The sequence below is a fragment of the Bison bison genome, unplaced genomic scaffold (genome assembly GCF_000754665.1).
Source record: "Bison bison bison isolate TAMUID 2011002044 unplaced genomic scaffold, Bison_UMD1.0 scf7180017864145, whole genome shotgun sequence".
NCBI lineage: Eukaryota > Metazoa > Chordata > Mammalia > Artiodactyla > Bovidae > Bison > Bison bison.
The window spans coordinates 7,596,191-7,613,101 of NW_011494717.1; the positions used below are offsets into that span (position 1 = coordinate 7,596,191).

The 16,911-nt window shown below is 39.0% G+C and overlaps 1 protein-coding gene across 4 annotated transcripts in view; it reads right to left on the bottom strand.

Annotated features, from left to right (window-relative positions):
* Positions 1–16,911, bottom strand: part of DTNB (dystrobrevin, beta) — a 210,494-nt gene that overhangs the window by 47,519 nt on the left and 146,064 nt on the right. For all 4 annotated transcript variants that reach the window (XM_010840575.1, XM_010840576.1, XM_010840573.1 and 1 more), the window contains exons 10-11: positions 12,174–12,263; positions 8,179–8,266 (exon numbers count right to left, since the gene is read on the bottom strand). In XM_010840575.1, the coding sequence (XP_010838877.1) occupies positions 8,179–8,266; positions 12,174–12,263 (178 nt within the window). The remainder of the gene's footprint in view (positions 1–8,178; positions 8,267–12,173; positions 12,264–16,911) is intronic.

The window sequence follows — 16,911 nt, forward strand, 5'->3', positions numbered from 1 at the left end:
TTATTTCCACTAGCAATATATGAGAGATCCATTTTTCTACTTTCTTGCCAACAGTTGTTACTGTCCATTTTTTTTGACCATAGTCATCCTAGAGAGTATAAAATCTATCTCCTTGTGAATTCGGGCTTCCTATGTGATTCAGTGGTAAAGAATCCACCTGCCAATGCAGGAGACACAGGTTTGATCCCTGGGTTGGAATATCCCCTGGAGAAGGAAATGGCAACCCACACCAGTATTCTTGTCTGGAAAATTCCATGGACAGAGGAGCCTGGCAGGCTATAGTCCATAGGGTCACAAACAGTTGGATACAACTTAGCTACTGAGCACACACACACATTGTGAATTCAATTTTTATTTTCCTAATGAGTAATATGTTCAGCATACTTTCACGAGCTTACTGGCCATCTAAATATCTTTGGAGAAATCATTACGGTTGATTTTCAAATCCACTGACATTTTTGACTCTGATTACCTCCTTTAAGAATATGGAAGTCAATCAACCCAAAATATGAAAATGGGATGACTAGGTGACATTTCCCTTTTATTGATTAGCCACAGTGGAAGCTCTAATGAAGGCTCTGGTATGGTTACACTTCACTTCATGTATACACATGATATATGATGAAGCAGAAACCTTGTTTCCTATCTAGGGATTAAAGATGCAATCAGTAATTCTTTTCATGTGAAACTTCCTAAATAAACACAGGTAAAACAGCATAGCAAATCTGAATAGGAGGCTTTTTTTAAAAATCAAATTACCAGATACTTCTCTTTTTTAAAAAGGAAAAAAGTGATCTTTCTTCCTACAGGAAGAGTGGACCAGTGGCCAACTGAGCAAGTTCTCTCTATTGTCTATGCATAGTCTTGTGAGAGCCTGAGCTGAACCTCAGAAAAATGGCAAGCCTGAGACTAAACCTGCTATGAATAATAGATTTACAAATCCTGAAGACTGGAGTTAAGATGAATGGTTCCTTATCAGAGTGGGACCAAGGAAAATTATGGATGAGGAAATGAACTCTGAAAGGAACTAGTTTCATATAATGACAAGCAATCAAAACCCCCAAAGTATTTCACTGGACATTTCTAAAGAATCTTTTTAGTTTTGAGTGTCTGACTGCAATGCTGAAGCATCTGTCAGAGAGGAAGTTAATGCACAAATCAAGAATGATTATCAACAGTGATTCCTAATGAGAACATACCATACAGCACAGGGAGCTCTACTTAATGCAGTGTGGTGACCTGAATGGGAATGAAGTCCACAAGGGAGGGGATATGTATATGTGTGGCTGATTCACTTTGCTGTACAGTAGAAACTAACACAACATTGTAAAGCAACTATATATATATGCCAACAAAAATTAACTTAAAAAAATAGTGATTCCTAACCAGTCAATATTCTTTGGCACCAAGAAGCACTGTTACTCAAACATAAAGAAGTAGGGGTGGGGGCTTCCCTGGTGGTGAAATGGTCAAGAGTCCGCCTTAACTGCTGGGGACACTGGTTCGATCCCTGGTCTGGGAAGATCCGACATGCCATGGGGCAACTAAGCCTGTGTGCCACAACTACTGAAGCCTGAGTGCCTAGAGCCTGTGCTGCAAAACAAGAGAAGCCACTGCAACGCAAAGCCCGTGCACCACAATGCAGAGTAGCCTCTGATCTCTGCAACTAGAGAGAGCCTATGCACAGCAACGAAAACTCAGAATGGCCAAAAATAACTAAATAAATAAAAATTTATAAAACACACACTAAAAAGTAGAGGTGGAAGAAGATTCAAACCCTTAGTTGTCCCACCTGGAGCAACTTGCACCCTAGCTCCTTCACCTGGATGTAACAACGGGGAGAGTCCCCAGTGGAGAGAGTTGAATGATGGCTTATTTCACTCAGACAAATATCAAACCTAGTCAAGGTACATTAAATCATAGAGAAACGTAGGGATTTTATTTATTGACCATCTTAGACACCACAGTATTCCTTAAAAAAACAAAACGAAGCCAGGTATCCCTTCCTAAAATGCCTCCAGAGAAAATGACGGAAAATTAGTTTTAAAAAACATGGAATACTTTAGCCAGAAGAGACCTACAGATGGTTTCTTTGAAAAATTAAATATTTCATTCATTTATTCAACAAATATTTCCTGAGCACTTACTATGTGTTAGATACTGTTCCAGAAACTAGGGATGCATTAGTGAATAAGGCAGTGGTCCCCAACTTTTTCGGGCGGAAGGAACCATTACATGGAAGACAATTTTTCCATGGAATGGGGAGGCGGGGGGGATGGTTTCAGGATGATTCAAGTGCATTATATTTATTGTGCACTTTAATGCCACTGCTGATCTGACAGGAGGTACTGGTCCATGGCTCGTAGGTTGGGGATGCCTGAATACAGCTTCTACCCTCATGTAGCTTACATCACACTGGGAAAGAAAGGTAAGAAATATATATACGTAGGACATCAGTAGCGATAAATTTGATGAAGAAATACAGGGTGATGAAACAGAATAAACTAAAATAGAAGACTTTTTAAATTAGGTAGTTTTAAAAGACTCAGTGAACCGAGGAAGCCAGCCAGCTGAAGGTGTGGGGGTTGGTGGCTCGGGCTTGCTGGGCAGAGAGAAGGGTGAAGGCCCACAGTGCTCCAGATGGGTGTGTTCAGTCAGTACCGATGGAGGGGAGTTAGCCGTGAAGCAAGGGTGGGAGATAAACTGGGAGAGCCAGATCACAAAGGGCCTTTTCATCAGGGGGTGGAGTTTCCATCCCATTCCACATGTGGCATGAAGCCACTGCAGGATTTTGAACAGGGAAACACTGAATTAATTCCAAATAACATAGGTACATACTCTGCTCTTAAGGAGGTGGAATCTAACTCCCTGTTCCTTAAGTGTGGCCTGTCCACAGTGACTTCCTTCCAAAGAGGACAGTGTGGAAAGGGGAAAAAAGAGGAACTTTATGTCAGAGAAACCTGACAAACGCTTCCTCAGCCAAGTGATCAAGGTTAACATCAACAGAGATAAGTGACGCGGATACTATACAAGTAAGATGTGAAGTGAGGAAACTGGCACTTACGTCTTCGTCCCCAAAACCCACAATCCCAGTCTAATCATGAGAAAAATAGACAAGTCGCAGTTAAAGGGCATTCCTCAAAACTGTCCAGGTCATCAAAAACAAGGAAAGTCAGTAATAAGCTATAATGGAAAATAATCCTATATATCACATATAAGTATAGTTGAATCACTTTGCTCTATACCTGAAACTAATACAATATGGCAAATCAACTATGTTCCAATAAAACAAACAAAAAACAATAAGAAAAGTCAGAGAAAGCGTCAGATCAGAGGAGCCTAAGGAGAGATGACAGCTAAATGAAATGTGGTACCTTGGATGGAGCCCCAGAAAAGAAAAAAGACATTAGGCAAAAACTAACAAAATCTGAATAAAGCACATTGTTGTTGTTTGGTTGCTAACTCAAGTTTGATTCTTTTGCGACCTCAGTGTCTGGAGCCTGCCAAGCTCCTCTGTCCATGGGATTTCCCAGGTAAGAATACTGAAGTGGGTTGCCATTTCCTTCTCCAGGAAATCTTCCCGGCCCAAGGAGAGAACCCAGGTCTCCTGCACTGCAGGCGGCATGGACTTTAGTTAATAATCATATACTAACATGTTGCAGCAAACGTGCTGTACTAAAGTAAGATGTTACTAATATGGGAAAAGAAACATGGGTTATATGGAAACTCTTTGAACTAGCTTCAGAAATTTTCTATAAATCTGAAACTGTTCTGTAATGAAGTTTATTACAAACAAACAAACCCTACTTTGGCTACCAACTGGAAGATTTACTTTGTGCAATGTTAGGAATCCTAGGGTCAGTTACTTACTCACCATGTAAACTTTGAGCTACTTTATTTTCCTATATACCTTTATTCTCTTGTCTATAAAATTAGAATATTTATGGGAAAAGATCCCTTCCTGTTACCCTAGTATTCTCTTAGACTTCCCTGGTGGCTCAGACCATAAAGAATCAGCCTGCAATGCAGGAGACCTGGGTTTGATCCCTGGGTCGGGAAGATCCTCTGGAGAAGGGAGTGGCTACTCACTCCAGTATTCTCTCAGGTTTAGGTAATCTTACAGAGCTCCATCATCTTTAATGAGATGGAGACACAGCTGAAAAATACAGGATAAGGAACAAAACCTCACTGAGCAAAACTGGGCAAACTGGAAAAGACCCTGATGCTGGGAAAGACTGGAGGCAAAAGGAGAAGAGGGTGGGAGAGGATGAGATGGTTGGATGGCATCACCAACTCAAAGAGTTTGAGCAAACTCCTGGAGATAGAGAAGGATAGGGAAGGATGACGTGCTGCAGCCCGTGGGGTTGCAAAGAGTCAAACACGACTGAGCAACTGAACAACAAAAACCATTAAACCAAGGAAAGCCAACATAGTCAGCAAACTGTCATCTGCTGGGATGCACTTCTGGAGCCTCCTAAAAAGAGACTGGAAGTTTCCTGTCTGGATGAACTTGGCAGAATGAGTTTTACAGAGATATGCCTGATATCAGTTAGACTTCACTGCATCCCAGGGCAGCCCTCCCATCACCTCAGCCTTGCCTAGACTAACTGGAGGGCTATGGATTATTAGTATTTCCCTCTCTCAAAAATCCAGTAATGTTTTTTAGGGCAGTGGTTCCTAAGGTAACTGTAAATCAAAAGACTGAAAGTTTTCTTTTTGCTTTTTAAATGAAAATCAATAGACCCTGCTAAACCCATTGATTCTGCATTCAGTGATCTGAGGCCAGGCCAAGAATCTCTGTATTTTTTAAGTGCTGCACACAAGATTATAATATGTAGCTAGGTTTGACAATGATGATTTTGTAGGGGTTTAAAGCCATCACATGTGTGCCAAACACACATGAAAATACCATTATCTTTAATTCTAAGAAGCCATAGGATATATCTGGAATAGTGTATGGGTGGAGCAGCTGACATGATGATGAGGCTGTGAAGTCTGGGACTGGGCTCTGTGGAAAAAAAGTCTCAAAAATGTGTAAATGTTAGATAGCATGACAATGGATAATGGTTTCCTTTTCCTTTCACTTTTCTTCCAAGTTGTCCATAGTGAGTTTTTAATTTTCTCATAAAGAAACTTTACAAATAAACAAAAAACCATCTGACTACATCAAATGCTAGTGATGTTTGTGATGAAATTTTAAGATTTGCCAGACATTGTATTTCTGCTTTAAAAAGGAGTTTAGGTGCTTCAGGAAAACAAATTTGCTCTCTTGGTTCATCTAAGCAATCTACAAATTCTCGGTTTGGGATCAGTCTCTGTTTGGAAGAGGTTTCGGTGGCCATGTCTGCCACCTGGGGAGATGTGAGGGTCTGATGTTGGAGCACTTCATAGGGTGTAATGCCGGCTGCTAAAGTGATTTAATGGTCTTTCTTTGTGAAGTGTTTTGAAAAAAAAAAAATCAATACAAAGCCTATCTGGCAGGCTATAAATAAATTCTTTTGAGCACTACACCCACTTTATGCAAAGCACTTGTATCAGTGAGAGATTAGCAGATTAGAAGTCGTCTGTTTAATAGAAATCTAGTTAAGAAGACTCCACCCTGAGAGACCCAATATTTATAAGATAACTACACTTAGGAAAATAAACTGAAGATGAAAGGGGCCATATCAGAATTTAGTCTCAAGACCATTCTAACAAGGATCATTTTCACATGAATTAGAGAATTGGCATCAGAAACTATCAGGTGTAAACAGATTTATCTTGTTTGCAGTAAAGGAGTACTAGGATCTCCTTTTCAGGGTCAAATGGCTTTGGAGCTTTTATTTACAAAATTTAAAAAGTACTAAAGTCAGTAAGACTGTATAATGGTATTAAGTATATTTAATTTTAAAACTCCAACCACAACACTACTCCATCTCAAAAAAATTAATATTATTTGTAAATTTTAATTTCTAAAATAATAAATATTTGTGACTGACTGGTTTGACTAATCAAATAAAACTAGTCTTTTTCCAAGACTTTTACCCCCCATTCTGTTCCATTTCCCTAACCTTTAGAGTTGGAATGTTAGAGTCAGATGTATGACTTATTAGATTCTCAAGGAAAAGATTTTGAAGTCTAAACAAACCCAAAGGAATAAATTACATTTTGAGAGAGAAATGAAGCAAAACTCTCTATTGGCAGCTTTCATAACTATTTCCCTAGGAAGGAGTAAACATAAATTAGTATACAATACACTGTGGAGTACTGTCCTGTAAGATCTTGGCCTGCCTGTCCAGTCTAATCTCACTCCAGAACTCCAGGACAATATTGGACCCAATGGTTTGTGATTCCTGTAACCCCTCTAAGAAATTTTAGATAGTCTTGCTGACTGTTAAAATGCCTTTTCTGCACCTATTGAAGTATTATAATTTTCTTCTTTAAATCGCTAATATGGTGAATGACACTGGCTGATTTTCATGTGTTAAGTAAATTTGCATTCCTAGGATAAATCTCACTTGATCATGGAATATTATCCTTTCTATTTATTGCTGGATTCAATTTGCTAATATTTTCTTAAGGATTTTTGCATCTATGCATATGACAGAACTTGGCTTGTAATGGCCTTGTATTGTTTTAGATTCAAGTTATGGTGACCTGATAAAATGACTTGGAAACTGTTCCTTCTTTTTCTATTTTCTGAAAGTTTGTGCCAGATTGTTATTATTTCTTCCTTAAACATATGATAGTATTCAACAGTTAAGACATTTGGGCTTGGAGTTTTTGAAGTCAACTATGAATTCAATTTAACAGATGCATGACTATTTAGATTTTCTATTTATTATGTCAATTATGTAAATTTGTATCTTTCAAGAAATTTGTCACCTAGTCATCAAGTTTATTCATAATATCAAAGATATTCATAATATTCTTGCCATCCTTATAATGTTTATAGGCTCTGTAGTGATGTCCTTTCTTTCACTCCTAATATTGGTAATTTGCATTTTCTTTCTTCCCTTTTTATATATTTTTTAAACTGAAGTATTGTTGATTTATAATATTGTGTTAGTCTCAAGTATATAGTATAATGATTCAGGGTTTTGTAGGTTATATTCCATTAAGGTTATTACAAGATAATAGGTATAATTCTTTGTGTTATATGGTAAATCTTTGTTGCTTATTTATTTTATGTATAGTAGTTTGCTAATTCCATATCCAAAACTTGTCCTTCCTACCCTTTGGTAACCACAAGTTTGTTTTCTATGTCTGTGAGTCTGTCCCCATTTTGTTTTTTAACTATCTATTTATTGGGCTGCACCAAGTCAGTGGTGGGCATGTGGGATCTTTAGCTGCAGCATAGAAGATCTAGTTCCCTGACCGGGAATCGAACCCAGGCCCTCTGCACTGGGAGCACGGAGTCTTAGCCATTGGATCACCAGGGAAGTCCCAAGTCTGATTCTGTTTTGCATATATACTTATTGTATTATTTTTTAGATTCCACATTTAAGTGATATTGTCTAGAATCTGCTTTTCTCTGACATTTCACTAAGCATAATATTCTCTAGGTCCGCCCATGTTGCTGCAATGGGCAATATTTCATTCTTTTGTATGGCTGAGTAATACTCCAGCTTGTGTGTGTGAACCACATCTTAATTCAATAATCTGTTGATGGGTACTCGGGTTGCTTTCATGCCTTGCCTATTGTAGATAGTGCTGCTATGAACACTGGGGTACATGTATCTTTTTGAATTAGTGTTTTCGTTATTTTCCAGATATACACCCAGGAGTGGAATTGCTGGATCACATGGTAGTTCTATTTTTAGTTTTTAAGGAACCTCCATACTGTTTTTCACAGTCTTCACCAATTTACATTCCCACCAACAGTGTATAAAGGTTCTCTTTTTTCCACATCCTTTTCCCTTTCTGTTTGATCAGGATTTCTAGGGGCTTTATTAATTTTATCAATCTTTTTAAAGAACCAAATTTTGGTTCTTTGATTTTCTTTTACTGATTGATTTTTAAAAGTGGTTATTATAGATAAAATTAAAGACCACTGCAATCCCTTCCTTAAACCTGTTTCCCGCCTCCTGTCTCTGAGGTATCTACTCTCCAGAGTTTCATGGTTACCATTCCCCTTCCATCTATATATTAAAATAATGTAAATTTCTGCTACTCTCCTGTAATCCTCTATTTACTTACCATGTTTCCTGCCTCTGCAGCCAGCCGGGCAGCATAGCGGGCTATAAGCCGGTGCTCCTCGTCCAGTCGGCTAGGACTGTCCAGGACACTGCCAAGGAGATAAAAATTCAACAGGTATCTATTAAACAACCCCTACTCTTGCTTCTCTCTCAGAAAGAACAGATGGAAAAAGAATGGTAACAAAAGAAATGGGGACCTGAATCATAGATACTAATGGTCTTCTGAGACCAAAGGGATTTAGAGAAATGACAAGGCCATGCATAACATCTCTTTTGGGCAGTATATCCCTGTTGCTCCTACAGCTTCAGAGGGGACACTTCTGTTTGAATGCAAAGGCTGAAAAAAGGGCATCTATAAAGCCTAGGGAGCTATTTCCAATCGATTGTTTTAAGAAAACCTCATGACATTTAGATATAGGTCTTGAATTCAAAAAGACCAAGAGAAAACTAAAACATCACGAAAAACAGAGGGCTGGGGAAGTACTCTTAACATTGGCTGAGCAAAACTGAGGAACCTAAGCTAGGGCAGGCTCACAATATGATAAAGTGGGGGAAGATTCCATGGTATCAAACATTCCCCTCCAATGTTCTTTCTCTTCTTTTACCATACTTGTTCTATAACTGTAGCCCCAACTTGAGTGAATTAATTTAGTCTGTTACTCTTAACAAGAGTTCCAGCATTCTAAAAATTTTAAACTCCATTAAGGTAGGCTACCCACGCCTGTATTCTTGGGACTTCCCTTGTGGCTCAGCTGGTAGAGAATCTGCCTGTAATGTAGGAAACCAGGGTTCGATCCCTGGGTTGGAAAGATCCCCTGGAGAAGGGAAAGGCTACCTATTCCAGTATTCTGGCCTGGAGAATTCCATGGACTGTATAGTCCACAGGGTCGCAAAGAGTCGGACACGACTGAGAGACTTTCACTCTCATTTTCCGCCACTACCTTAGTGCCACTGCTGCTGCTGCTGCTGCTAAGTCGCTTCAGTCGTGTCCAACTCTGTGCGACCCCATAGACAGCAGCCCACCAGGCTCTGCCATCCCTGGGATTCTCCAGGCAAGAACACTGGAGTGGGTTGCCATTTCCTTCTCCATTGCGTTAAAGTGAAAAGTGAAAGTGAAGTCGCTCAGTCGCGACCGACTCGTGGTGACCCCATGGACTGTAGCCCACCAGGCTCCGCCATCCATGGGATTTTCTAGGCAAGAGTACTGGAGTGGCTTGCCATTGCCTTCTCCACTACCTTGGATAAAAGGATTCTTGAGCAGGAGGCTAGTTCTGTGTATATGTTCTGCTCATATAGAACCTTCTGCTGATTATGGTTGACATCTTTAATTTAGGGTGTGATGTCAACTGCTACTTATCCATATAAGGCACTTCTAGATTAACCAGCACTGTGGCTATATAATTCTATTTTGTTTCAGTTCTGACAGAAGCTTTAAGACAACAATAATGATGATGACTATCTGACGAGAGATGACTGTCATGGCTTGTTTCTACTTTGGCTCCAGGTTCCTGGAGTTCCAAACCCCTGATTGCAATTTAACAGTATGACAAAATATGAAATATGAAAAAAATTTAAAGACCTTTTTATAATTACTGAAGAGAATCTGGGAAGGATGGAGGTAAATCAATAGAGATCTGGACTTTTCATATACAAAGTCAACTATATTTTTCTTAGATTTTTTTTTTTTTTACCATCCTGTATTTCTATCTCTGTGACTAACTCTCTAAGCTTCACTTGGTCTTTCCTCTAGGATGAATTTTTTTTTTTAAGGTGCTGCCACTGTCAATGTCATGGTCTTCTGCCAAGGACACTTCTCAACACTATATAATTTTAGGTGTGCAAGTGTCAGTCTCTAGCATATATTAATATAATCATTTCTCAAAAGATGATCTTGCAATAACAGCATGCTACCAATGGTTGCCTTTAATACTTTAGGGTTAGGGCCCCAAGGTCAGGGCTGAATTATAGTACTTATGCCTATGTTTGTCTGAAACAAGAGGACTCTCTTTATCTTTTAAATAACAACAAAATAAACATTTACCCAAACAAGTAGATACTGTTATGGAGGGAACAGCAGCCTAAGAAGTGGGACTTACAGAGGCTGTCCTCTGTGACACAATAGGTTCCTCTTTGCAAAAGAGGTCCTCCTTCTCCATCACATTCCCTCTCCTAGGAGGGTTGATTTGACCTGTCATTCCTACCTGAGTGTGGAAGACATGGTCGCTTTAACTGGCCATGCTTTCCAGCCAGAAACTAGAACTTTCTGTTGATGACAGGTTTTAAGGTCAATGAAAACTACAAAGGAAATTAAAAAGGTTCCTTATTCTTCTACTTCAGCTGATTTTAAATCTCAATATTCAGAATTATCAATAGTTAGCCTGGAAATTTCTGTACAAAGCTCAGTTCCTTCGACTATGAATCAAGAAGAGATGCAGTACTCACCCAATCCTCATGTTCTTCCAGGGCTCCTGGCCATCAATTCTCACTCAGGGAGCCTCATCTCTAAGCCATGAGACTTGAGGGTCTCAGCTAAACCTAGCATACATCTTCCTGGGCTGAAATATCAGGTAGCAGTGTCTGTCAAATATTCTGCTGCTGTATTCACCATGGAAACTTTTAATCACTTGGACAACTGCCCTTATTGATACTAAATAAGTTGTCCTGCCAGGGTGAGACAAGTCTCTTCCCAGAGATCAAGGGACTGGGACAGAGTGCTCAGAAATCATCTCTCTATGACACAATGCACAATTTGTAGGCCTTCCCCTCCACAGAATAAGCTTATTAATTATAGCTGGGAGATAGGAGAACCCTATAATCTAATGCTTTAGAGACAGGTAAATGCTTGAAAGTAATAAACACCATTTGGTCATACCGGGAAAACTACGCAAAGTGCTGTAAAGTATAATACTTAAAGCAGTCCTTTTCAATTATACATATTTTAAAATTGACTATTAATTTATTTTTCTGCTATCACAGGGAATAAGCGCTTCCTGTGGAGCCAAGGCATGTTAAGGGCAAAGCTATGATCAAAATTTAAGTCTCTAGCCTCTCCCATGTGTTTAAGTTTATAAATTAGTTTTCTCTCTCAGAGTAAGAATCTCAGGCTATTTGGCACAGAGACTCTTCTCTGCTGCTATATAAAGGGGAGGGATGGCTTTAGATCATTTAAACTTTACCTGCCATTCTCCTTGCAGAATGGTGGCAGGGGTGGGCATGGAATGGATAGGTGACTTTGAGTCTACCTGAATGCAATGGCATTTTGTCTGCTAGTAACTCTTTTAAAGGGTTAACTTTGCTAGAGTTAGTGGTTAGCAGATGTTTTTCCACCATAACCCTCTGAGGGATCAGACATATTCCCATATCAACAGTAGTTTCTAGTTAATTATAATACCTATAATTATTATAATATGAGGAGGTATATATGGTTTGGTAAAAGTCTCTCAGGTGACAATGACTCAATACCACTGTTGAAAATCACTGGTTTAAATCATCAACAATGATAAGATTTTGGGGGAATGGATGATGATGCAACACATAAAGATGTAACAAGGTGATGGTGTCAAAGCCTCCAACGTTAGACAAGGTGTGCTGATCAACCCTAGACTTTGAACATGGATTGAAAGATTCCATTATTTAGGCAAGAATAAACAGGAAGAGGTTGTATCAAATACCTCTGTGAATACACGGCTTTGGGACTGCACATCTCTGAGGTTTACACCCTTTTAAGTGTAGTCTGAAGGAAGGAAGGAAGGGCACTTCACTTTAAGGAAGAATTTCTGACTCTGTGTTTAGGTAAGTGCCCAGGCTTGGCAAGGCTCCTTCTCTTTTAGAAGCTAATGCTTTAGCAATTATTTAAACCCTGCCAAACATAGCTGGTAGCTTCTCAAGAAAAACCCCACATGCAGAGTATTTTCCAGCTGGCAGCCCCGGGTAACAGAGCTCTCCCTCCCTCCGATCAGCCCCTGGCCACCCGCCTGCTGCTGCTCTCCCACTGACCGTGCACAGTGCTGCAGACGGGCCACATAGGAGGCTATCAGCGCATGCTCGTCAGCCAAGTGACTGGGTATATCCTGGCTATACTGTAACCTAGGAACAACGGAGGCAAAGACAGCAAGCGTGACACAAACACAAACAGAGCGAGAAAAGAACATGGATTAAAATGGGCAAACGTCAAAGAAAAATAGAACAAAAAAAATCATGATAAGGAAAACAATGAAAAACTACAAGGCATAACGGAATATGGTGTTAGACCATAGGGAATACATCTCATTAATCCCTTCAACAAAAGCAACCCCTTTGAAAACCGCTTTGGTAGGCGGGCTGCTACTACAGCCCGTGAGAAGGAGAAACCAGTGTGGGGGCCACCGAGGAGCCTTACCCACCAGGCTTGCCCAGGTTCTGGGCTCTGTGATGGATACATCTTGTAGGGAATGCCCTCTGGCAGGAAAACTAAGGCAGAGTGGGTCCATTTAATCACTGAGTGGCCCCTTAATTCTCCTGTGGCTTCTGTCTACCTGTCAGAGTTTTCAGTTACTTCATGTTACCAATTAAACCTTTTTATTTCTACAAGGATACTGCCTTTAGCATCATTCTATTTTCTCCCATAAAACTGATACTTATATAAAACTTGTTAGAATTGTATTTAATGGACAATGTTGCATACAATCTGAGTGAGGTTTTCTCTTACAGATATTTGGAAAGTCCTTAAGCACATGATTTTCTCTTTTTTTTTAACTTTTCACTAGAGAAGTATTAAAATATGCACAAAGTAGAAAAAGTTATTTAATGACTACCATTTGACATGGCAACTCACTCCAGTATTCTTGCCTGGAAAATCCGTGGACGGGGGAGCCTGGCGGGCTACAGTCCACAGGGTTGCAGAGTTGGACTCAACTAAGTGACCGAGCACGCACACTTCATGGACCCGTCACTAAAGTTCAACAAAGATCAACACCGTCAACTTATTTCATTTATTCTTCCTTTTTCCAACATTTTGTGCAGGAGGGCATGGCTAGAGTACTACCAATTTATTATTTCGCCTGCAAATACTTGAGTCTGTACATCAGAGAAAAAATTTATACAACCTCGACACCATTATCACATCTGAAAAAATTAACAAAAATTCTTGAATATCTTAGTCCATTTCCTAAAAAATATCCTTTTACAGTTAAAGTCAAGATTTAAACATGGTCCACACTTTGCATTTGGTTGATATGTTTTTTGTTTTTGTTTATGTTGGGATTTGATTATATGTTTCTGTTCTTAATCTGTAACAGTTCTTCCTTTTCCCTGTTTCTTCCCCATCATCTACTTATGAAGAAAACAGGTTACCTTGCTGCATATCCTACATTTTGGAGGCACCATTAAACTTGTTTCTCTAGCCTCTGTGGGTCAGATCTAGATGCTGGACTAAAGTTTTTGCTTTTGTTTTGTTATTGAGACAGGGCTAGACTCCATCATATATAATATGATGTACTTATAAATCAAACAGAAGGTACGTAATGGAATGGAATGGAATGGAAATACCAATCAGTGGATTCAGATACTACTGGTTACATCTCTCTATTACAAACATGCCCATCAACTTTTCACCTAATAATTTTAGCATTTAAAATGATCCCTGCCTAGATACAGTATTTCATGAGGGGTTACAAAAGGTTGACTTTCTAGTTTTATCATCTTTTGCACGTTTATTCATTTCTTCTATTTGCTTACTGTAAAATACTGCTCATTCAGGACAGGTAAAACCAATGGTTAATATTTCTTATTTAACAGCAACAGAAAAATGAGCTAGTGCCTTAGGAGGGTTTTTGTTTGTCTTAATATCATTATAAACTCACAGACTTTTGTGTATCTGATGTGCTTCAATCCGTTACAATGGTATTCAAATCGTCCTAACTTTGGCCAGTGGGAACCCCAGGAAGCAGGCTTCACTAGAGCTTATTAGCTTCCCTGTTTGTACAGTAAGATGCCTCAGTCTCATCTTGTATATGTCCTGCTCCACACTTAGAATCAACCTTTCTTCCAAGGGTCTCAGGTCCCTTTTACTGAGAAAGGGCATTCAGAAGCCACAGTCAGGGTACTAGAGTGCTCACTGTTCTTGGGTTGTCACCACTTCTAGGTTTTTCAGTGGATAAAGCTAGGAAATTTCTATATTTTAGAATAAAACTCAGTTCTTTCACCACTTTCAGATATCATTCTATTTTCTAACTTGCATTATTTTCATTGAGAACTCATTGGAAAATTTTACCCTTGTTCCCATATGTAACATGTCTTTTTTTCTCTAGCTGCTTTTAATGTCTTCTCTTTATCACTGCGTTTTTTTTCTTTTTTTGCAATTTGATTGTGATGTGTGTTGCTATGTTTTTCTGTGTTCATTCTGCTTAGTTTGTTGATCATCTTGTATCTGTGTGTTGTAGTTTTCATTAAATATGTAAAAATTTATTCAGAAATTTGGAAAAAATTATTTCCATGAATAATTATTTTCCTCCCCTTCTGTTACACTGTTTGACATTGTCCCAAAGGTCACTGAGGCTCTGTTTTTCAAATGTTTTTCTCTCTGCTTCATTTTAGATAGTTTGTATTGCTTTGTCTTTAAGTTCAGTGAACTTTCATTTTGTAATTTCTGACCTACTGTCAAGTCCATTCACTGAATTTTTCAGTATAATCGCTTTCAACCCTGTAAGCTCTAATTTTTTTATTTTAAAGGTTTTAATGGAAGTAGACTATACATGCAAAAAATTCCAATCACATTTATACTAGGTTCTTTTTTATTTCTCACATTTTCTCCACATTATGTTGATATTTTCTTTTATAAATATATTTTTTAAATATTTACTACTTGGCTGCACCAGGTCTTAGTTCTGGCACTCAGGATCTTTACTCTTCACTATAGCATGTGGGACCTTTAGACGCAGCACGAAGGATCTTTTTTTTTTTTTCTCAGTTGTGGCATGTGGGATCTGGTTCCTTGACCAGGGATGGAACCCTGGCACCCTGCACTGGGAGCACGGAGTCTTAACCACTGCACAACCACGGAAGTTCCTTGTTTATACTTTCGATACTTATCATGGATGCTTCAAAGTCCATGTGTGTTAGCTGCATCACATGGGTTATTTCTGGCTCTGTTATGTTGACTAATTGTCTCCTGGTTACCTGTCATACTTTCCTGCCTCTTCCTATGTCTTCTAATTTTCCACTGAATGGTGCAAATGCGCAGTATTATGTTGCTGAATGTCTGGATTTTGTTGTCTTCCTCTTAAGAATGGCAGTCAATTTCCTTGTGAACAGCTTGATCCTTTTGAGGCTTGTGTTGAAGCTTCATTAGTGCAGATCTAGAGTAACTTTATTTAGGGCTAATTTGACCCACTCCTAAGATGTGGTCCTTCTGGGGTCTTTACTGAGTGCCTCAAGCATTCAATCTTGTCTCTTTACTCTGGCTGGTTAGAACTCAAACTATATATATTGGTTAGAACTCAACAGTGTGAGCTCAGGTAGTTGTTCCACTTTCAAATCCCCAGGGGTTGTTCTCTCTCAGATCATGTGAAATCTCATTACATGCAAATACAGCTTAGTTTTTAGCTGAAGACTCAAGGGATCTCTCTTCAGATTTATGGAGCTCTTTCTCTGCACATGTATTCCTCTCTGGTGTTTTGCTCAGCAAATTTTGCTCCCTGACTCCAATCTCTACTTTCTCATTCTCAGCAAGACCACCTTGCTCTGCTTATATCCTGCACTGGTGTTTGGCAAATGCATTCCTGCAGAAAGTCTGGGCAATCATGGGGCTATCTCACTTGTTTTCCATCTCAGGAATCAGTCCTACGCTACTTACTGTCTAATTCCTGAAAACTGTTGTTTTTACATTCAGACCAGTTTTCCAGTGGTTTATAGTGAGAGAGCTAATTTGATACCAGTTAGTCCACCATGACCAGAGTGGAGGTTCTTTCTGTAGTAACTTATTTTTATCATATCTTTGTAAAGTATCAGTTCACTTCAAACTAGAATTCAAAACAAAGCTGGGTCTTTATGGCAGACAGATTAAGAAGTAGGTTATATAATCCTGCATACCAGGACAAAAGCTTTAGCTTTTACTCTGAAATTAGAATTTACTGGAAAGTTTTGAGCAGAAGTGAGGTGTAACTTGTATTTTAATAGGATCATTTGCTACAGGAAGGATAAAGTGCCAGAGAGCAGGGGGAATAAGCAGTCAATTAGAAGGCATCTTGACATTCCAGATGAGAGACAAGAGTGGCTAGGAAATAGTAGCTGTAGAAGTGATAATAAATAACAAGATATTAGATAGACTTTGACAGTGATTTTGGATAGATTTAATAACCTGAGAGTTTAGATGGGAGAAAAATTAATGATTCTGACCAAGCAACTAAGAAAATGGGACTGCCATTCACAGAGATGGGGAAGAATATGGGAGAAGCAGATTTGGTGGGAGAAGATATAGAACTGAGTTTAAAATATGCTAGTTATGAAATATATATTAAATACCCAAGTGAAGGTATTGATTAGGAGGAAGATGTGTGAGGGAAAAGGTGAAAGTTCAAGGAAAAAGTCTCAGTCAGAAAAAGAAGTTTTACAGTAACTAGTATGCAGATTTTATCGAAAGTCATGAGTATGGATGGGATCACCTACAGTGAGTTGAGTACAGACAGAAAAGAGAAGTGGTCCCTCTGGTATGCTAACATTTATAGGTCAAAGAGGTATGGAAAAATCAGCAAAGGAG